This window comes from Trachemys scripta, chromosome 1 (assembly GCF_013100865.1).
Source record: "Trachemys scripta elegans isolate TJP31775 chromosome 1, CAS_Tse_1.0, whole genome shotgun sequence".
Taxonomy (NCBI): Eukaryota; Metazoa; Chordata; order Testudines; family Emydidae; genus Trachemys; species Trachemys scripta.
Genome location: NC_048298.1, coordinates 198,195,026 through 198,217,329, shown reverse-complemented (window position 1 = coordinate 198,217,329; position 22,304 = coordinate 198,195,026). Strand labels below are relative to the sequence as shown.

Sequence of the window (22,304 nt, the reverse complement as noted above, 5' to 3'; positions counted from 1 at the left end):
GCATGGCATTGTTAAGAAATAACATTGATACTGCCGTAATGTAATGGTCCCTCATGCAATCGCACAATGAGTTGAGCAACTGACCTTGTGAGAAACATCTATCTGTAGAATCTGAATAAGGGGAGATTCAACCTCAGCTCTGGGCTGGCTCAAATTTCACAACTAGGAAAATGCAAGATAAGGTTGCCTCATCATGATACTACCTTTGCTCTCTCCCTGAAGCATATAAGGCAGTCTCTGATTCATGTAACTTCAGATCAGTTGACTTTGCTCCCAGGACTAAGGCAACTTTCATTCTAAAAGAAAATGCTCTTTAATTTGCGGAACCTGCTCAATGCTGCAACTTTAAGAAATAGCAGCAAGCAACTGGTGCAACATTTTCGGTAAGTGTATCATTTAGATTTGTCCTTCAGTTAGCAACATTGAATCATAACCCTGGAAACTAAAGTAATGAGTTGTGTAGAGAGATCAGTATCTCAGCTAAAGGCCTCCTTCAGTGTTCTTAGAGCTGTTTTGCCCTTTGTTTTCAGCAGCAGACTGTAATTGCACATGAGACTGGAGGGTTTTTATCCTTTCACTTTTCAGTCCTTGTGGAATCATGTTAAATTCTTTGCAAATGGTCAGCAGCACACACTGAAATATTTGTTTTTTCTTAAATTCAATTAATCTCTGGAGATACCATCATCACGTATCATAAACACCCAGTCACATATCTGAATATAATGTAAGGGACTGTAATTTCTACAGACAAGTATTTTGATCAAATACTGAAGGGGAAAATTCTCCCTTCGTAGCTTCACAGTGAATCTCAGCGTTAGTGTTCTGCTCTCTCGCCATATAATCCATGCATGCAGGAAGAGCATAATACCAGGGTCAAGACTAACCAGGGAGATCTGAGAGCAGCACTTCGCTGTAATTGTTTCAACAGTGTAGATTTGGCATCTCATGTGGGCCTCTGAAAAATACATCTATGACAATATTTAATTACTCTGTTTTCAATCCTTGTCACAACTTGAGGAACAAGTTAAAATTAGAGACTTAGGGCTTGACGCTGCATCATTGAGATCTTTGGATGTTTTGACATTGACTCCAATGGGAACAGGATGTAACAAGTTTTAAGTGTTCAAAAACTGTATGCAAGGGTTACATACGCACAGATCCCATTAAACCATAAAAGTCATTTTCATTTGCCTTCTTTCTCCTTTGGACCAGTTTGAAAATGTTTTCTGAGCTCTCTGATTTATTCGTTCCCCCCATATGAAGGATGCCCTGTAGTAGTCCCAGCTTTGCATATGTATTGCTGGTGACTAGCAAAATATTGCTTTGGTTAGCAAACTTGATATGGAAGTCATTATGGGGAAATAACTACAGTGGCTCCCCTTTCTCAAATGTGGCCACCTAACTTAATTGGGCTCTCTATGCTATTTTTACAGTCTCACTTTTTGAGCCATAACTACCCTCTAAATCGGATTATAAGGGAGACTATGTTAACAGAACCATTACAAACGTAAGATATCACCATAAGCTCTGATCAATGCCAGCTAACCAAATGATGGTTTAGAGCTCAAGGAAGTCAACCAGTTATTATAATGATTGAAGGAAATTGCCATTCCCATTCAAAAAGAAAAAAAACTATTTGGCTTATGATTTTTTTCATTACACTTTAATTTTGCTTCCCTGTATCCCAACTGCCACTAGTATTTATTTGGTCAGTAATGCCTCATTTGAAAAGACACTGGCGGCCCTGAAAGGAACACTACACATTGCTGACGACCATAGCTAATAAATCTTGGAAAGCAGTATGGGTCATGCAGAATTTGGCTGAAATTTTTTTAGGGCTGGAAACAATAAAATGTTAGAGACAACTCGGTGAGGGAGAGTGGAGTGACTGAGCAGCAAGAGGTTGCAGAGCCATAGAAGTAGAACTAATGCATGGGCCCCAAAGTCTGGTGACATTTAACATTAGGCTTCAGATGATCTGCTAAAAACCGGGAAGTCAAATAATTGAATATTTCCATTTGCTCCCCAGAGCCATTCAGAAAAAAGCAAGCAAACAAACAAACAAAATCCATGCCATCTCTTTATGTTCCAATCAGTTCAGTGACCTGCTCACCCTGTCCTAATCTAAAAAAAGGGAAACAATAAAGAAACAAAGTTTTCTTACAGTATATATCCATAAAAGTTAGAAGCAGAATCACATTTAAGCTGTTATTTAGTCTGCCTTGCTATTTTATTTTTCATGAGATTGTGAAGACTACCCAATACATATGGAGGCTCAAAGTAAAATCTGCTCTTCAGCGCCCAGGTATATGTCAGTGTGTATCTTGTAAAATCAGCTAGAGCACTTGAACATACATGCAAGTCAAGGATTTTGCTGGTTATACCATACCTGTATGGGTTGCAAGGATAGCACTGAGAGCTTTGTGTGATTTTTAGTTGTTTTCTTAGTTATTCAATTTTAAATTTTATTTTATTGCTTTATTTTTATAGTGTTTTATTTTTACATTTTGCTAGACAAAGTTATAGATCTTGTTAGTCCACAAAACCTATCCCTTCAGAAATATCTCGCTAAGAACAACAGAACATATAGATTTAAAAATTAGGATCTACTAGGCTGTTGGTTTAACAAATGTTGTGAACTTCAAAGAGCCAGATTTCCAAAGGGATTTAGGCATCTAGATATATGGCTAGGCATCTAGTGGGATTTACAAAATCTCCTAACCATGAGAGTTGGGTGCTTTTGTATATTGCACTAGATGACTAACTATTAGAGCTGGCAGGAAAATGGAATTTCTCTCTCAGTGGAAAATGTCCATGTTTTGGAGAGAAAAAATTGTTCCAAGTCAGGGCAAAGTAAAAAAAAAAATCAAAAATATTCTGGAGAGGAAAATTCTGAAAAATTCCTTTCTGGGAGAACCAAAAATGGGAGCTTTCAGCTTGCTCCTGGCTGCCTGACTCCCAGGACAGCTGCCTCTTGGTGTTGCCTGACTCCTCAAAGAGCTGTCTGCTTCCAGAGTTAGGAAGCTCCAGGTGGCAGCTGCCCAGCAGGCTGGGGAGCCTGGGCTAGCAGGAAACTAGGCAGGTTGGTTTCTATGGAAAGTGTCAATGGACTTAGTACCTTACCACAGAATGTTTCCACAAAGCAGCATTTTCTGAAGGAAAAGTTCTGTCAGAAATTTTTCAACCAGCTCTACTACACACATCTTTAGGTGCCTTTGTAAACCTGGCCCAGAGCTACTAAAATGCAACTAATAGATGTTTGTTACTAAGAAAATGTAAAATAATTATGGGTGAGGTTTCCAAAAGTGCTCCAGGTTGGCCTTACTCTGCTCCCATGGAAGTCAGTGAGTGTTTTACCATTGACTTCGCACAGTTATACCAATGCTTGTGAAAATTCCATCCTATAACAACCCATCAGTGTCAGATTTAAAAAATAATATGGGCTACTCTAGGGTGACCATATGTCCTGTTTAGACTGGGACAGTTCCTTTTTTAAGCCCTGTCAGTTGGCAAGAGCAAATGGGACAAATGCCCCCTTTTGACAGAAAAGTGGGGTGCGGCTGAACGTGTGAGGGGACAAGCGGTGATGCCAGCCCTATATAAGGGGGGGGGGAGGCAGGGCTCAAGCAAGCAGCCATGCCAGCCCCCAGCCTTGCACAGAGGGGGCAGACAGGGCTCGCACGCAGTGATGCCAGCCTTGTGCAGGTATGGGTGCTCGGGCCAGCTCTAGGTGGGGGGCGTAGGGGGACTTGGGCGAATGGCTCAGGACAGACCCATGGGAGTTGGGGGGTGCTCAGGCTAGCCCCACATTGTGTCCCATTTTCTCTTTGGTAAATACCATCGTAAGGCTACTCTTATTCCTTGTATCTATGCCATACATATCCCCTGAAACAAACTTCCACATTGGGGGGAGGGGGGTGAGGAAAACAATAAAACAATCCAGTCTGATGCTGCAGTTATTTCATATGCAAAACTCCCTGATGTCAACAGGTGTTGTGTGTGAATGTGCAGAATGAGTGCAGGATCAGGCCCAGATGCTAGTGCACAGTACTAACCACTTCTGACCAGGTATAAATCTTTTTGAATCTTCTGAATCTTTTTAAATAGGAAAGTTTTCAATTGACATTCCTGTGCTAACTTTGGTGGAATCTCTTTTTGTGCTAGATCCTCCACCCACTGACATCCATGGGTGTTCTGCAATTGACTTTAGTGGGAGCAAGGTTGCAGCATATATCTTTAATGGCTAAAGTAGCCTCTTCGGGAATAGTTTTCCTTGCCCCTGGGGATAAGAACCAGGTTAGCTTAGCGGTGGATCCAGTGGTGACCCAGCGCCTCCCTGCAGCTCACCACCCTTCTGTATGACAGCATATAGTGAATCCCAATAGGTTGGGCTTTATGCCACGCAGGGCAACCGCCCCACATCCTGCCCCTACTTGTGCAGCTACTGCATCATTTCCACTGCAAAGAAGCTCTCTGCACCAAAGGAGTTGAGGACAGAATTTATCTGATGGAGCAAACATTTTTAAAGGGGTCAGTAATAAAACAGTGTTTTGAATGGATATTTTCAGTTATAGGGAGAACTACTGCTTCTTGGGTTGAAAACGTGACAGACTATGAGATCTGTCATATTTGCACATGAAGATTTAAGAACTGCGGTGTCTGTGTGTGGTGCCACAACTTAAGGTCTGGAACCTTGAGTGTGCAGAGTTCCATGTCCTGCCTATGCCAGAGGGATTGTAGAAAAAGAGTCCCACTATTTTGACATGATGGTAAAGACAGAAAAAGCCACCAGAGCTTCATATGGCACTGGTGCTCCCATTCAGCTCAACTACTAGTAGCACTCCGGGGAATTTTTTTTCTGAAATTCCTGGCCTCAAAGACTTGTCAGCTGGAAGCAGTTGCAACTGAGCATTGGCTTGGAGGTATTTGCAAATAAAACCCCACCAATTCCATTCATTTATTACTTCATTCTTCTTGGTGTTTTGACTCTGATCTAATTAAAGTCACTGCAGTTAATGAGAAAGACATACTTAGCGCAGGACCTTCTAAACTTTAGAACTAGTGAAGTGCAAGTTGTGTTACAATAAAGAGGGTTGCAGATATAATCAGTCCCTGTTTAGCAGAGAAAGGGTTAAATTACCCATCAGTCTCCATTATTTGGTTTAAGGTTATAGAATATTGGCTTTACTCGGCTGTTTGCTCAAGTCATGTGCCATCTAAGATAATATGAACTTTGCAGTGTCACTTCTGTGGGAGACTAGAAATATTCCATTTCATCTGGTTCTGGAATGAGCCCTCAAACCTACCCCCTCTCATCAAATATTGAGCAATGAGCTGCTGGATTCTCTTATTGGCAATATCAGTTTCTGGAAATGAATTTGAAAATGTGTGCATGTGGTTCACAAATCAAACTTTATTTATATCCATCTGAGCAGTCCTGAGCCAGCACCCCAGAGTTGGGATTGGGAAAAAGAGCACAGGGAGCCATCTTGCCCCAACTCTTTGCACCCCTGTTCAAAACAAGCTACAATGCAGCCTTAAGTGTTTAACCAGATCCTGAGTGGTTTTCTACATTTGGGTTTATTTGATTATATAACCCAGATACAAATACTAGAAGTTATAAGAAACAAAATCAGTTTCATGGATGATAATAAGAGAGATGGTTAGAATGGTGATTAATATAGCGAACAGTGCAGTGTTGTGGCTGTGTGAGATGAAAAGTCACGAACTAATTATCACAGGCCATGAAGGTTATCTTGCTGCGTCAAATGATAGTAGTGAAAGAGGGTTAACTGGTTGTACATTAGCTTTAGCATGCGTAACATATTAATACCCAATGACAAAGAGCCTGTTTTTGTTGTAGGTCTGGGCAACCAACTCAAACTAATATTAATCTGAAAGGTCGTGACCTCCTAACTCTGCAAAGTTACACAGCGGAAGAAATAAAGTATTTGCTATGGACGGCATCAGATTTGAAACAAAGAATAAAGGACAAGGGAGAGGTATGTAAAATGTCACTTAAAATCCATTTTGCTTGTTCAGTCACTCAGCTCACCAAATCAAGATTGTCATACAAGATAATGTGAATCAGCAACTAAACTGGCTTGTCCTAAACAATCACTTCAACCCTTAATTAGTGTAAATTGTATACATCAAATGAAGGGCCAGCCAGTAAAAGGCAAAATGTTGTTCTTTGGATGAAGTAGGGGAATTATGCTGTTCAAAAGTGTGTACCCCTTATCTAATTCCCTCTTATTGGATATTCCCAATGATTTCATTTGGGCTACAAGCAGAAGTAAAGGTTTACAGGAATAGGAGCATTATTCTGTATGTAGTGTAGGAGCAAGATAAGAATCAGAGATCTCTTTCATTTGTTTAAAACAACAAAACAAAAAAATGTAGATGCTTTTTGCCCCTAGAACTTTCTGTTTCTCCCAAACTCTTCCCAATGCTAGTGACGAATTTGGAGGGGCAGGGGATTAGAAATGATACAATGACTGCTTTTATTATTAATTTCCTGAAGCCATTAAACTGTGAAGCAAATATTAGATAATGAAGAATGAGTGAACTATTTTCCAAATCCCTTTCCGTTCTTGTTTTTCAGTATTTGCCTTTGTTGCAAGGAAAATCTTTAGCCATGATTTTTGAGAAAAGAAGTACCCGAACAAGATTATCCACTGAAACAGGTAAATCTAGACAAAACCATGTTATAACAAATATTTTCTCTGCAGAGTACATTTGTCCATATCATGAAACCATTACTTAATCATGTAGTTAGCAGTTTCTACTCAGAAGACATCGGAGGTTGGAGAGCAGCAAGGATGAAAGTAAGTTTGAGGAGAATGGCAGTTTACTCAACAGTGTGAGCAGTGTCTTGTTCTGTTATGCCTCATTAATACTACAGGCACATCTCTTTGATCACTAAAATCCCCCAGGGTCAACTCCAAATAAGTTAGAACTGAAATAAAACAACAGAAAGCAGAAGGTTTTCATGATGTAAGTTTCATGCCATATTAGCTAGCTGTACACTTTCCCTTCACTCATTTTAGCAAGTAACACCAATTTAATTCCACACAGGCTGTCATAACTAACATCTTTCTAATTTATTATGCATGACTGTTGTCAATCTCAAGGCTTGTCTACATGGAAACTTAGTGTGCGGTAAGCCAGGATGTGAACACAAGCCTGCCATGTGTTAAGTCACCATGTAGACCCTTCGTCTGTACACTACAGGTTCCGTAGTGTGCTTTGACATACTGTTTGACACAGCGGTATGCCAGAGCACAATATGAAATTTTTAGTGAGTGACAGCAAGGTCCCTACAACTAGTTAGTGTGCAGAAAGCTAGTGTATTGTTCATTCACACACTGGCTTGCTGCACCCTCAGGCTTCATGTAGACAAACCCTCAGAGTATGTATTTAGACTGAGAATCATAATTTAAATTAGAGAAAAACCCCATGACTACCTCTAGAGAAACAAACTTGGGATGGGATGGAGAAACGGGGATATTGGTCTAATAATACCAAGCACCGTAGACAAGGATGCTAAAAGAATAAAACACATACATAATTCTACTCATGTACGTAGCAGATGCTTACATGTTTGCAGGATTGGGACCATAATATTTTTGCACAGACCTAACCATTCTAACTTTGCATCCAATAAATCATTTAGGATTCTTTACGAAGACATTTATACCCACCAGGTGGGGAAATCTTTGCTCTTCCCACATTTACGCTGAAGTAAACTGTACTGGGCCCAACCTCCCTCAAGTAGAATTGTCCCATGCAAGGGACAGGTAACTTTGTAAGGCCCCTCTCACTGAGTTTCATCCAGATTTCTCTGTAAGAAGCAAGGGAAAACACAGGAAGAAGGGAAGGAAGGAACAGACTGTTCTGCTCTCAAGTCTGAAGATTCCCCCAAAATACATATGAATCTTAAGCAATTTGTGGCGCCACCGGTGTCTGCATGGAGGTCCTGTGTCTTCCTGCTGGCTCCATGGTCCTCTCTACTCCTCCTTCCAGATCACGATCAGCATAGCTTCAGAGGGGTTTCAACCCCTGACCAATGTACCAACAACTCCTGTTAAGGTCAGCCATCCCCCTTATACATCAGACCTCCTAGAGCCACCTAGTGTTGGTCTCCTGCACTTGTGTACCAGGCACGTGTCAGACTGTTCCCTGCACTCCCTCCTCTGTCTAGCACAGATACCGGCATCATGTTGCCCTTTGCTTCTAAGATCTGGCTTCCACAGCAGATTCAAGTATTCCCCCTCCCTCCACCTCCATGGTACATTCTGTACATCCCAGCTGCTATTTAAGGTGAAATGGCAGCTTCCTCTGAAATCATAACAAATGCCTCACACTCCTGTGTTGTGAAATCAATTCATTTCCTACCAATTTTCTAAAGTGTAAGTGAGACCTACAATGGTTATTTGCAAGACTTCAGAGGCACACGTTATCTCTAATGGCATTTCTCAGGCACAAATCACCCTGAGGTCTTGAAAAAGGTCACGTGTGTCCCAAGGCTTTGATAATCTGTCCTCATGGATTTACGTAAGCAAACATTACAACACTCCATGAAGCTGGTGGACAATTGAGGTGGAAATGACTGTATTTCACTATTGCACAGTGCAATATCTAAGAGAAAACTGGTGTGTGTTAACATTGTGGAAATGTTAAAAAAAATAAAGAGATTCTTCCATTTTCATATCTTTAAAGAACTCAGTTCTTGAAAAATAAATACATGTTAATTTGCAATGCTATATGAGAGCATATTTTACATTTGTAGTGCATCCAACGTGTATTATTTCTAACTCAATATTCTGATGGGATTTGAAATGTAATGGAGAAATGGTGTCCTTTTGAACAAATACAATCTTGATGTTAATTTGATATGGAAGATTTCTAATACATGTATTATTTTAGCATGTTATTCAGATTAAAACTAATAGTGTAAGTTAAGAATTGTCAGTAACTTTCAGTGTTTGTAAAAAAACCATTTTTTTCAGAGCCTACCAAATTTATTACTATCACTTCCTATAACTGTGGGAAATGTCATCTGTTTGCAGTCACAGTCCCATACATATCATCCTTGTATGTTGAAAAAAGGGCATTCCACATGATCATATATTGTCTGTAAAATAAAGTTTCCCCTCTGTCATGGTATAAAGGTGAATCCCATCCTATGTTTCCATTATATCTAGCATAAATCATACTGCCTCTCAATCATGCTCTGCCTCCCCAATTGTAACTGCACTTAAATATCAGTGAACTGACTGGTAGTAAATAAGGCCATTCTACAGACACTGAAATATGGACAATATGCTGCAAGTTTGAAATAGGGGAGGATCACAAATAATACTCAAAGTTGAGGGTAACTTCAGATATATTCTGGCATGTCATGAGACCCAGGGCCTGATTCCTCTATAGTGGAATACCACTATTGACTAGAAAGGACTTACTCCCAATTCACACCAATGTGAAAGAAAAGTGAGGTCCATAATGGTATAAACACACCATGTACATATATTCACACAAAGTTATATCATCCTAATGGATGAGTGAAACATATCAGGGAATACACTATCTGGCATTTAGAGTGCCCAGTAGTGGATACTGTCTAAACTGGCTATACTACCAAGGCAGATTACTTTGGTACCTTATTATCCTCTTCCAAAGCAATCCTTAAAAAATAGGATTTAGGTTTCAGACTGCAGCCCTTAGGAATGTTCCCCTAATTGCTGTTAAGTACAGCTTTTAATTTTAAATCTTTAAAATGCATTTTCTACACTACATGCCAAATTCTGTCAGGCAGTGGCAGCCAACTCACAGTCAGAAGTGGAAGAACAATGAAATTGTCCACTCAGAGAGACTATTCCTCAGGCCCTCCATGATAGGAGCAAGTTGTTGGGGTCTGTGGGTGAGGATCTCAGCCCAAGACTCAACAATGATAGGCATGCACAACTCTCTGCACCAATTATTCATAATCTTGGTAGAAATGGATTGCATAGGTGGACTCTATATAAGGCAACAAAAACAATCACTGTTTTTGCAGTATATTTGCACCAGGCTGGGGAGTAGTCATACCTCTTCCACCACGTGTAATGGAATGTGGTCCATGGATGTCCAGCCTTGACTTCTCATTTTGTAACAAGCCCCCAGATAACTTCTTATAGGAGATTGTAACCAGGTGGTCATTTTACTGAGCACCCCCTCATAGGTAGCAGTCACTTTGCAGGCACCCTACTCTGTAAGCCCCTTCTCACAGGCCCCTTAAGAACACCACATACATAATCTCTCTTTTGGTCAACAGCATCTCCCCCCAGGGTTGGTTTAATTACAGAAATGGTTCAAACAGTCTTCAAAATCCCCCAGATAAAGTCCATAGCCATAACAGAAAGGTCAATATAGTATTCACCCTTGTTCTTCTGCTACACACAGAACTCTTCCTCTAGTCTCAGCCTACTCCACCCAGAGCTGCCAATCTCTATCTTTCTGACTGGAGTGCAGCCCTCTGGCCATGACTTCATTCTTCTGTCAGCACTAGCCTGTACTTTCCTAACAACCCTGTATCAATCCAGTACTTTCCTACAAGCACCTTTCTTATCTCATGATTTTTCTCCCCTTCATGCTGTCCACCTGCTGCCCTTTATAGGAAACTACCTGATTCCACAAAGGGCTGCATCTTTAGTAATCAGGGTTGGGTAGCCCCAGGCCTTCCAGCCCTTAAAGGCGAAAACCACTCTACTAGATGTTGAGTGGTTTTAAGGAGAAGGATTTGTGGGACCTACAGGGACATGTTCTGCTCTGACTTATGCTCCATGAAATCTCACCGGAGTGTATATTTTACAAAAGGCACACATGTTGCTCTATGAACATATGCTTTGCCTCCTACATACATGTCTTTGCTTCCTTTTTAAAACTGGCCACAGTGAGAAGCATGTGCATGGCTTCATCACCTGTCTCTACTTTCCAGCATGAGCTCGGATCCTCACAATAGTTGTTTTGTTTTAACTACTAATATTCACCCCAAGATCAATCATTTGTAAAGAACAATAGTTGTGGTGTTATCCTTTTAATATTTAATATGCTTGCAAAAGCACGTGAAAAGCTGTAGTAATGGCAATGCCTGCACTGCTATCTGCTGCTGAGAACAAAGCTGATCTACTTTAAACTTCCTTAAGGTTTAACAAAGCAACAGTTTCCCAGCACCTTTTGGATCACAGCTTCCCAGACAAGAGGGTCTTAACTCTTCTATAGTTTATGTGGCCCTCTCTTCACCCCCAAATGAACAATAATGTCATCTTATTTCCAGAAAATGCTGTGTTTAAACTACTTAGCATATGTGCAATGTGCCTCAGGTGGCATGTGACCAGGATTCATCACCAAATTTGGTTGGATCCTTAGCTTCCCCTGCCCGGGCCAAGTACTGACCAGGAGCGTGACATGAACGCTGATCCATGTTCCCCTCTAAACTACCGAAAAGGTATTTTCCACTCCAGAGGATAGCAAATTACCGTGATAATGCTGATCTGCCTGTGGGATGCTATGATGATACTAGGGGTTTGTTTGGTTACTTCCTATAATCAAAATGGGAGATGGGAAGACCTAATAGATCACCTAGGCCATTCTCCTGTTCTCTAGTGGATGAAATTTACCCCAGTGCAGAGGGAGCCTCACAAGGCCACTTAAGCCCAATTTAATCCCTTAGGCCCAGACCTTCAGCTGCACCAGAGCTACAATCACTGCGTCTCAGCAGTTGGGGCATAAATATGGCTTTAAACCAGCCTTGTGCTCCCTCAAGCATCTCATTTAGAACATTGTTAGAGTGGGGCTAAATTATGCCCATCTGCAACAGCCCCCACAGCAACACTCCAGCCAGGCCTCCCCCACCCAGACTGTGCCCAACATGCCTTCTATGCTGAGGCTAGGAAGGCAAGTGGCATAGGGCGATTTTCCCTTATGTTGGGATAATTCTCAACCAGCTCTTTAAGATAGCTATCACACACTGGAGCAGTGAAAAGCAGGCAGAACAGAGGCCAGGATCTGGCCCATAAGGTAAAAATCACATCAGTGCAGAGGCCCAGTACTTAAGTCCCACTTAAAATGGCACATAGGTCTTATGCCTGCACAGGAGTGAATTTCATCCTGAGGGCCTGATCCTAATCTCCCTTAAACTAGATGTATACACATGTGTACCTTCACTAAGATCAGTGGCTATAAACTAGTGTGAGAAAAGAATAACCCAGCCATTAATGTGGGGATTCAGTGATGGTTATTACCATGCATGAACTTGCATGGATTTTGCCTTGAACATAGAACTGAAGTGATATCTAAAGGCCTTTAGGAGGGTTGTCTGTACTTGAATGGATTTCACCCTAGTGTGTATTTACCAGTGTTTTGTGACGTCTGGAATTAAAAGTTCCAAACAAGGGGGTGCCTCTCTTACTGCTGTTGTTGTTGCAAATACCTGTTCTCTGGGATTTATTTTTAAATCTCAAATTGTAACCATTCAGATTGTGTTTTGTTTTTAATCTTTGCAGGGTTTGCTCTCCTTGGGGGACATCCTTGTTTCCTTACAACCCAGGACATACATTTGGGTGTTAACGAGAGTCTCACAGATACAGCACGGTTGGTAAAATATCATAGGATTGTTTTACATATGTGAAAGTGGTAGATCTGGCTGAAATTGGTGAGAAAATGTGAAATAAAAACACCAAGTTGGTGATAACTTTTTGCATGATTTTAGACTCCCCAAGTATTTATTTTCTATGAAATTTCAAAGGCACCCAAAATTCTCCGCATTATAGCAGTTTGCAAAATTCACTTGTCACCTTTTTGCATTTTTTCCATCCAGTGGGGGTGAATTAAGCCCTTGGATTCTTCCCGCCCCCCTCCACTCCATTCTATAGGAAGTTGACCAGAGCTTTAAAAACCACAGAAGTGTGAGGCTATTTCTTGCAGATGCTGTCACTTTGCCTTGCTCCCCATTAAGCTTTTATTAATGACTCATCCAATCTTGAGTATTGTGCTGCTTTCTAAGAAGCCCCTCTGCAGTTTAAGATTAATATGTCAGTGCTCAGATGCGCCAAGGTTAGTACCTTTTAAAAGGTCCTTTCTGCTCTGTCGAAAGACACACAACCTCAGGCTTGTCAAGCTCAATTCAAGAAACACAATCAGCGAGCTGTGGTTTTTTCTCTCCTGCTGACTATGTTCTTTGTGGTCGTTAGCTGGAGTGATTGTTTCTCAATACTGCATTGCTTTTCCCTCTGCAATGAAATCCAAGGAAAACATAAGAAAAAGGCCAAACTTTTGGACATTTTAAAGTGTCCTTTTCCACCTTCATCTGTTGAAGGAGAGTGGATATGGGGCAGTGATGATAGAAAGTCAGGCTTGCAGTCTCTTCAGGCTGGACACTTAGCTTACTCTCCTCCTGTGTCCCACTAAACAACACAATATTGAAGACACCAGAATATACATTAATTGTAATTAATGTTAACATGTTTTAGTTAAAGCCCCACCCAATGGCTTGCTTTGGTAGCTATACATGTAGGTTTCTAACACCCATTGAATGATGGGAGCTGCAGAGAGTGGCAGCCTAAGCTGTCAGTGTGGCACAGTACAGTCTCAGGTTCCATCTCTGGGTTGTTCCTTTGTTCAGTCCTACTTCATCTCCCTTCTATTTGAATTCAAATGCTACAATGGGATTCAACCTCATTCTTCCAAAGTGACTTTCTTTCTACACCTAAGAATGTTGCCTCAAATGAAGCTGCTAGAGCAGCTATTGTTATATGCAGGTAGGCCATTCAAACTTACTAGACCACATTCATCCCTACTGTAACTCCAGTGACATTAGGGACAGGGAAGTATTACCAGAGAAGGGGCAGAGCTTCCCCTGCTCTATTAAAGGCAGATGGAGAGCTCCTCCCCCCCTCAAGAGAGCACTGTTCTCCGAGCCCCTTCCCGCCTGCTGTTTTCTTACTGGCTAGCAGTAAAGTGAGAACACACCATTTAAGAGGGTTTGAAAAGCAAGCAGCAGTGGACAGTTGAGAAGTTTGGGAGAGGGAAAGCCTAAGGGGATCAGATAGACACAAAAATCACAATGGCAGCTGGGAGATATTTGCCAAACCTGGAATGTGAAGACTACATCTGATTGAGGCAAAGGTGAGGGGATTTAAAGAGGGACTGGATGTGGTCAGAGCAAAGATATTTGCAGCTGCACTTTGGATGGACTGAGAAGATGGATGGACTGATGCCAGAGAAGAAAGGTTGCAGTAATTCAAATGAGAATTGTTTAGAGTGGGGCTAAAGGTTGTTGCTTAAGGAATGGATGGATTTTGGAGAAGGGCACCATGTGGTGGCAGCATGAAGGTAAGGGGGTCAAAGGAAAGCAAGAAGTGGAGGATGGCCTCCAGCCTGCAAACCAAACTGACAGGGAGGGTAGGGAAGTTGCCAAAGGTGATAGAGGGAGGAAGAAGGGATGGTTTGTCAGGGAAGATGAGGAGTATAGACTTTGCTGTTAGCAACTGGTTCCAGGGACGGGGGAAAGGGTGAGAGTATCCCCACTTAAGAGAGCCATCCCAGGCAATACTGCACCAGAAAAACACAGACCCTGTATTTAGTTTGGAGGCTGTTGGTCATTTACTGACCTGGCAGGCAGGCTACTCTACATAACAAAGATGTTCTGATAAATACAGTTGGCCTGCTCCTGCTCTGAATGAAGTCAATAGCAAAATCCTTTCTGACTTCCCCAGGAGCAGGACTGAGCTATTCACACAAAGAACAAATGAAATATTGCGAGTCACCTCTGGTGCTTGTGCATGTTTTATTAGCATATAGGAAGGTACCAGTATAGAAGCCTGGTTCAAGGAGCATGAAAATAAACAGACAATAAAAAACAAGGAATACTGGAGTTTTAACGAGTCTGGAGAGTATTTCAAATAATTACAGCTTCATACCTAGGGCTCCAAAGGCTTAGAAATAGTGGAGGCTGAGGCTTAACGTAAAGGGGGATAGAGGTCTGTAAAAGGCCTACAGGTTTTATTATAGTTGAAATACAGCCCCATTGCAGGTCAGTGTTTCCGCTGAGAACACCTTTTAGTGACTTGTAATTTGGCCATAACAAAGCTCCTCTGTGCTGTGTAATAGCTCTTAAAGACAGACACTTACACAATAACAGAGCCCTAGCCTATGAAGGGTCTTTAACATTTTCACTGCTGCTTAGTGTGTCTGGTATATCAGGCAAACTGAAACACTGGCAGCATTCCATGTACCTGGTATGCCATATTCTTCTACTGTGACATCAATGCATGCCAGCACACATCACGGCAGCACCGATGCTAAGCTGCGGCAGTGGCACTGAAGCAGTCAGTCGTTAAACTTGATAGTCCACTGAGATTATCAGGGGTCAGTTCCTACATTTGTGTGGGATAGGCTTGCACCCTTGACCTACCCACCACTTATACAAGAACAAATATGCTCCAGAGCCATTTTAACAACCCCACTATTGACTTGGTAGCATTGAATTAGAAAATTAAACCATTTATTCAATAAACATTTTTAAACAATAGGGATATACATTTTGGATAGAAACACTTCCCTATCTCCTTGGTTCTTTGGGAGCTGTTACATGAGTCTGCACTATTGCCACACCCAGTGCTCCCAAATCTCGAGATTAGCTTCAAAATCATGAGATTTTTAAAAAATCACTGAAGTTCTTTTTCTTTGCCTTTTGGTTTTTGAGCCTTTAAGGTGCACTTGGGTCATATTTTCAAGCTTTCCTCCACACCCATCAGGGCTAGAAACTTAAAGTTTAAAATGAAAGTTGAGGTTCACACATAATCACATCTGCAGTATCTGGGGGCTTTAAGAAAAACACCAGACATTTCAAAAATCATAAGAGTTACATTGATTTAGTATCAACATAGGAATCCTGGTAACTTCACCAGATACAGGGTAACCACTGATAGTCAGCCCCAGAGTCATGGGCCTTGCCCCTCCAATGGTCTTCAGAAACTCAGACACCTAATTGGCCCCAGCTTCTCTCAAGATGACTCTGATTCAGTCCAAGTAGCTCTTTCTGGGCAAACACAGCTGTCTGCTATTTCTTTCAAATTAGCTTCAGCCTGATTCAGTTATGGGTGAGTCTGGTCTTCTCTCAGGCCAGCTCCAGCTTCCTGGTGACTTCAGTCTGGTCTAGATTCTAACAGGACCTTCAGTTCTCAGTTGGGCTTTCTAGCAGCATAATAAAGGTATGTTTGACACCATAATGCTGGTAAGAGCAATGACCTTTATTTCCTGGCTCCAGTTCTGTGACATGAGTCAGAGTTACAAGGTGATACCTTAATCATAAGGCACATGGTCAGTATTCACTGATTCCAGTACTCACTGCAGTAGTATCTTTTCAACAAGTTAGGCAAGAAATCTAGCATCAGGCCATGTTATGGCTGAGTTCCCTGTAGCTACCTTACATTGAAAGGGATCCATCTTCTTGAAGCTCTTTATCAGTCATATGGTGACTAGTTTGCATAAAACCACATTTCCCCTAAATACCCATCCAAGCTAGATTAAACAAAAGTAACACCTTTATAACTTGTCAGCTAGAAAAAAATAATGGCACAGACAGCAACCTTACAGATTATCTTGTTCAGGTCTTCCTCTTTACCTATATAGGTAGCATCAATGATTTCCCTTAATGGGAATCTTATCTGAATAAGGAATGTTTGACTTCAGTTGGAAGAACAATATAATTGACTTCAATGAGAGACCTGCCTGTGTAAGGACTCTGACACTGGGACCTATCTTTCCAGAGGAGATGTAAAAATCCATCGTGGCAAGTCAGCAATCCACCAATTGTAAGAGCATTCCTGTGATCCTTTAGGGTTCAACTGAGGCCTGCCTTGCAACTGTGGGTGCCTTAAATGCTATGCTGCTGGGGTTCCCTGATCTGATGCCAACCGGTAACACCCTGGCTCCCACTGCTCAGTTACTTTTTGCAGCGTGACCCCAACACCCTCCCAGTCCTGAATTTCCCCAAAAACATCTACCCTGCAGTGTCCAGCCTTCTCACTGAACCCTTACAGAAGTTATTAAAGTTTTTTGCTCCTTTAAAGAGACAATACACTGCAGCCTCTTAATTTAACTTGGGTTAACACACTGCACTGCACTGAACTCATTTATAGTAAAAGTAAAACAACTTTATTTAAGAAAAGGACATAAGTTTGTGATACCAAGTATAAGGAATAAAGATAGGTTACATACAAACAAAAATAAAAATATGCTTCTATGACTAAAACCTTGTCTAACTAATTAGACTCTCTTGTTCAAAGAAGTGTTTCTCACTAAGTCTCTTTTCCAGCATAGGTGACCAGAACCCTTTACAGAGCTCAGTTCCTTTGTTTTGTCAGGTGAAAGATGCCAGAATGGCGCTTTCTCTCTCTTTATATCCTCCCAAAGTTCATTGACGCTGCTTCAAGAGCCAGGAAGCCTTGCTGGGAACTCAGCTTGCTGTGTCCACCAGGGAGCTGACACCATGTTCATTTTTGCAGTCTCCTGCCCCTGTTGCGATAGTTAAGAGGCTATCTCCCCAGCTCACTAGGTTGATGGCTTTGTTTCCCTCTTATGACAGGTTTCAGAGTAGCAGCCGTGTTAGTCTGTATCTGCAAAAAGAACAGGAGTACTTGTGGCACCTTAGAGACTAACAAATTTATTAGAGCATAAGCTTTCGTGGACTACAGCCCACTTCTTCTTCGCTGTAGTCCACGAAAGCTTATGCTCTAATAAATTTGTTAGTCTCTAAGGTGCCACAAGTACTCCTGTTCTTTTTCCCTCTTATGTAAATGTAGCTTCATTGTCTCTGACAGACAACCAGGCTGGGCAGACAAGCAAATACACATTCCTGTTTTTAGGGCAGACTGAGCGTATGCACTCCTTGCCAAACACATTTTAAGAATCTAATTCTAGTGCATATTTATAACTGTTTGTACACATTCTGTACATACACCACACGATGATTTTCGGGACTAGTGTGAAACCAATTTGTGTATGATACCTTACATGACACTTTTTAGGTACAGATTATGACAACTGTGGGAAATGCAGTGAGTGTGCCAGCCTGACAAGAATTGCTGACAAAGTAATGAACCACCAATGGCCTCTGTGTCACAGTTCCATACCCTTCTGTTCAGTTTTGCCTATTTGGTTTTAAGATGCTACTAGAGAACATTAAAACATACAAAATAATTCAAAAGAATAATACTTGAGGGCCTGATTACTTCCACAAAAGCACAGAATTGCAAAGCTAAGCATCCGATTTCATGCTAGATTCGCCTAAAAATATCCATATGACAGAAAATGCAGTGCTCTCATAGCAGACTCATCCCTGAAACTCTACTTCCAAGGCACAAAACCATGAGCTGTAGCTAGAGTGCCAGTAATGAATGCCAAATGTTTTTATCCCTGTCATTTAATTTAGAACCTTGATGCCACTTTAATAGTGTTACTGTGTGTGTCACAAAATATAATTATTTATATATGTTACACATTAGGACGGTATTGTTGTTCTTTACACCTTTTGAGTTGAATCCCTATCATTTCAATCACCTCTGTTACCTGCACATTTATTAATGTTGCATCATTAGTTCTGCTTTAGAGACAATCAAAAATGAAATAGAAAATCATTGAATGGGGTTGTGTGTGGAGCAAGAATTTCCTTTTACTTCTTACAGCTTGTTAAATGTCTGCATTTTAGTGGATTATGTAGATATCGTATATTATTCAAGCAACTGGAAAAAATTTATTCATTACCACCACTTATTAATATTTATACATTGAAGAATAAAGTAGCAATATATTTATGATGTTTGACTTTGATATCTTTTGCTTTACCGTAGGGTGCTGTCTAGCATGACAAATGCAGTCTTGGCCAGAGTTTATAAACAATCTGATCTGGACCTGTTGGCGAAAGAAGCCTCAATCCCAATAGTCAATGGATTGTCTGATTCATACCATCCTATCCAGATTTTAGCTGATTACCTTACACTCCAGGTAATAATACCCTTCTCTTTATAATAACACAGCTTTTAGAAAACTAATCAGTCTTGCTAAATATTGGGGAAAGTCCTATTCCAAGCAGTTTATCCTTAGATGTTTTGAGATGGAACTGATAAGTAATTTGGAATATGTGTTGATATTAGAGGCCCCCATTGGACAATACACTTTAAGCAATTGAGTAGTCGCATCAATTTATGTAGGAATGAAGTTAAGCTTATAATTAAATTACTGGCTGGATTGAGCGCATAGTGCAAAAAAAAAATGTGCTGGGTGCTTTACAGATTAAGATAATGGTGAGGTCCTGTCCCCACTGAAGTCAATGAGAGATTTGCCATGGAGACCGTTTTTCATTCTGAAGTCTTTGCCCTAACCTGTTTATAGTTGAGACTGAGACCTTGTCTATATTAGAAAGGTACACTAGTTTAAAAATCAATCAATCTAGTTAAACTAGTGTAAGTCCTTCATGAGGATACATTAAACCTTGCTTATACTGAGAAGGAATGAATTAGGATCATATTTTGTTGTTCTGATTTTAATATAGTATTTTATGTGCTAACTATATAACATAGTACACATACAAGGCCAGATCCTCAGCCAATGCAAATCAATGTAGTTTTACTGAAGCTAATAGAGCTATGCCAATTTACAACCAGGTAAAGAACTGGCTTATAAAATTCATCAGTACATTGTAGGGCTGGATGAAAATTTTGGCAAATGCTTCCTTACTTTCTGAATGAATAGAAACTACTTTGTATGGATGTGATTGAGAGACAATTAAGGGGGATATGATAGAAGTCTATAAAATCAAGACTGGTGTGGAGAAAGTAAATAAGGAACTGTTATTTACTCCTTCTCATAACACAAGAACTAGGGGTCACCAAATGAAATTAATAGGCAGCAAGTTTAAAACAAACAAAAGGAAGTATTTCTTCACACAATGCACAGTCGACCTGTGGAATGCCTTACCAGAGGATTTTGTGAAGGCCAAGACTATAACAGGGTTCAAAAAAGAACTAGATCATGGAGGATAGGCCCATCAGTGGTTTTAGCCAGAATGGGCAGGGATGGTGTCCCTAGCCTCTGTTTGCCAGAAGCAGGGAATGGGAGACAGGGGATAGATCACTTGATGATTACCTGTTCTGTTCATTCCCTCTGGGGCACCTGGCATTGGCCACTGTCGGCAGACAGGATACTGGGCTATATGGAGCTATATGGTCTGACCCAGTATGGCCGTTCTTATGTTCTTATCCATTTCCTAGATCATTCCATCATCTCTCAGCCTGTGACGGTCCAAATGTAGGAGAGTATGTGGCAAATACCCAGAATGAGGGGGAGAAAAAATTATTCATGCAGGAAACTTTACATGCTGTCAGGCTCATTCCTTTAGTGCAGTGATACTCAGACCTCAGTGGTTCAGGAGCCAAATTAGCAATCAACATTACCCAAAAGCACCCCAGTAGTGTGAACTCATTGTTTCATTTACTATGGTACTATGTATTCATATTTAAACAGTATGACGGGAAATATTTCATTTTTATATAGATATATATTATTCTCACAGCAAATTGACTGACCAAGTATTACTATTTTATCAACTACAATTGGTTAATAACATAGTAAAAGCATCCTGACTGGTTAATAATTAAGTCAAACTGTTTTAATATGTGCTGCAAAGAGCCACAGGAGACACGTTATGTGTTGTTTACGACTCAGGAGCCTCAGTCTGAGTATCACTGCTTTAGCATAAATGACTCCTACATTTGATGACCCTGTTTTTGTTAGAAGTCATCTTCAGCTATAAAAGTGAGGGGACACCAAGTCTTTATGGAACAGAGGTAACCTCGGGACTGAAATGAGTCATCCCTCAGAATGAGGTACACTTGAGAGAGATGCATTCAGCCAGCCTTTGTGTGAAGCTTAATTTATGTAAGGCAGTGAGTCATAACTAGAACTTTGGAAATGATAAAAAGTCATTTATTTCATTTAAATGCTGAGTGTAATTGTAAAACAGTTTCATCTGGCCTTTTATTTTTTGTCTCATAAACACTCTACCTATTAGCACTTATTTTCCCACCAGAGATTAGCAAGTTTTCAATAGTCATATATGACTCATATGTTTTATATAACGGTATTAATATTCCCTACTTACCAGCTGCGCTGCCACTCACTACTGCACTGTCACCTGTACTCTGGGATGCCTTTCTGATGGAGCTTAGAAAGCATGTAATATTAACTTCCATGTTTCTTTCTGACTTCACTTCTGTGGTTTGGAGAGAAAAACATGACACATAGGTAGCTGGTTCCTGACTCCCATTTTCTGCACAGCCCTGCCCTGTGTTTTTCTGGGAGACATTAGAGCAGAGGTGGGAAAACTACGGCCCATGGGTCACATCCGGCCTGCGGGACTGTCCTGCCTGGCCCTTGAGCTCCCAGCCCCTTCCCCGCAGCCACGCTGCCGTGCGGGCAGCGCTCTGGGCGGCAGGGCCAGCTCTAATGTTTTTGCCACCCCAAGCAGCAAAAAAAAGCGCCGCCCTGCCGTAATACACCCCCCCCGCCCAGCGCTGCCCCGCCCCACTGAAACACTCCCCACCAAGTGCCGCACTGCTGAACCTCCCCCGCGCGGAGCGCCACCGAACACCCCCCGCCAAGCGCCACGCTGCCGAACCCCCCGCCACCCCAAGATTGGCCGCCCCTTACCAGGGGCCGCCCCAAGCGCATGCTTGGTTGGCTGGTGCCTGGAGCCGGCCCTGCTGGGCAGTGGGGCTGCGAACTCCTGCCAAACAGCGCAGCAGCGTATCTCGCTCTGGCCTGGTGGCGCAGCTGCCAGACATGCTACTCTGAGCAGCATGGTAAGGGGGCTGGAGGGGGTTGGATAAGGGGCAGGGAGTCCTGGGGGCAGTCAGCGGACAGGAAGCAGCGGGCGGTTGGATGAAGCAGAGGTTCTGCGGTGGCGGGGGCGGTCAGGGGATGGGGGAGTTGGATAGGCGTGGGGTCCTCAGAGGCCTGTCAGGGGGCGGAGGGTGTGGATAGGGGTCGGGTGACTGGGAGCAGGGGGGCTGGACAGGGGTTTAGGTCCCAGGGGGTGGCTAGGGGCAGGAGTCCCAGTAGGGGGTGGTTAGGGGACAAGGAGCAGGGGGAGTTGGATGGGTTGGAGGTTCTGAGGGGGGCAGTGAGGGGGCGGGAAGCAGGGCCAGCTCCAGGCTTGGGGCGGCCACTCCGGAGAGGGGCAGCAGGTCCAGCTATTCGGTGGC

The 22,304-nt window shown here is 41.9% G+C and overlaps 1 protein-coding gene across 1 annotated transcript in view; it reads left to right on the top strand.

The window, feature by feature from the left end:
- Positions 1-226: 226 nt before the first annotated feature.
- OTC (ornithine carbamoyltransferase) overlaps positions 227-22,304 on the top strand; it is a gene marked incomplete at its 3' end in the record, with an annotated part of 33,928 nt that continues 11,850 nt past the window's right edge. The window contains 5 exon segments of the mRNA XM_034754491.1: positions 227-383; positions 5,864-6,002; positions 6,605-6,686; positions 12,546-12,633; positions 18,894-19,047. Coding sequence (XP_034610382.1) covers positions 307-383; positions 5,864-6,002; positions 6,605-6,686; positions 12,546-12,633; positions 18,894-19,047 — 540 coding nt within the window.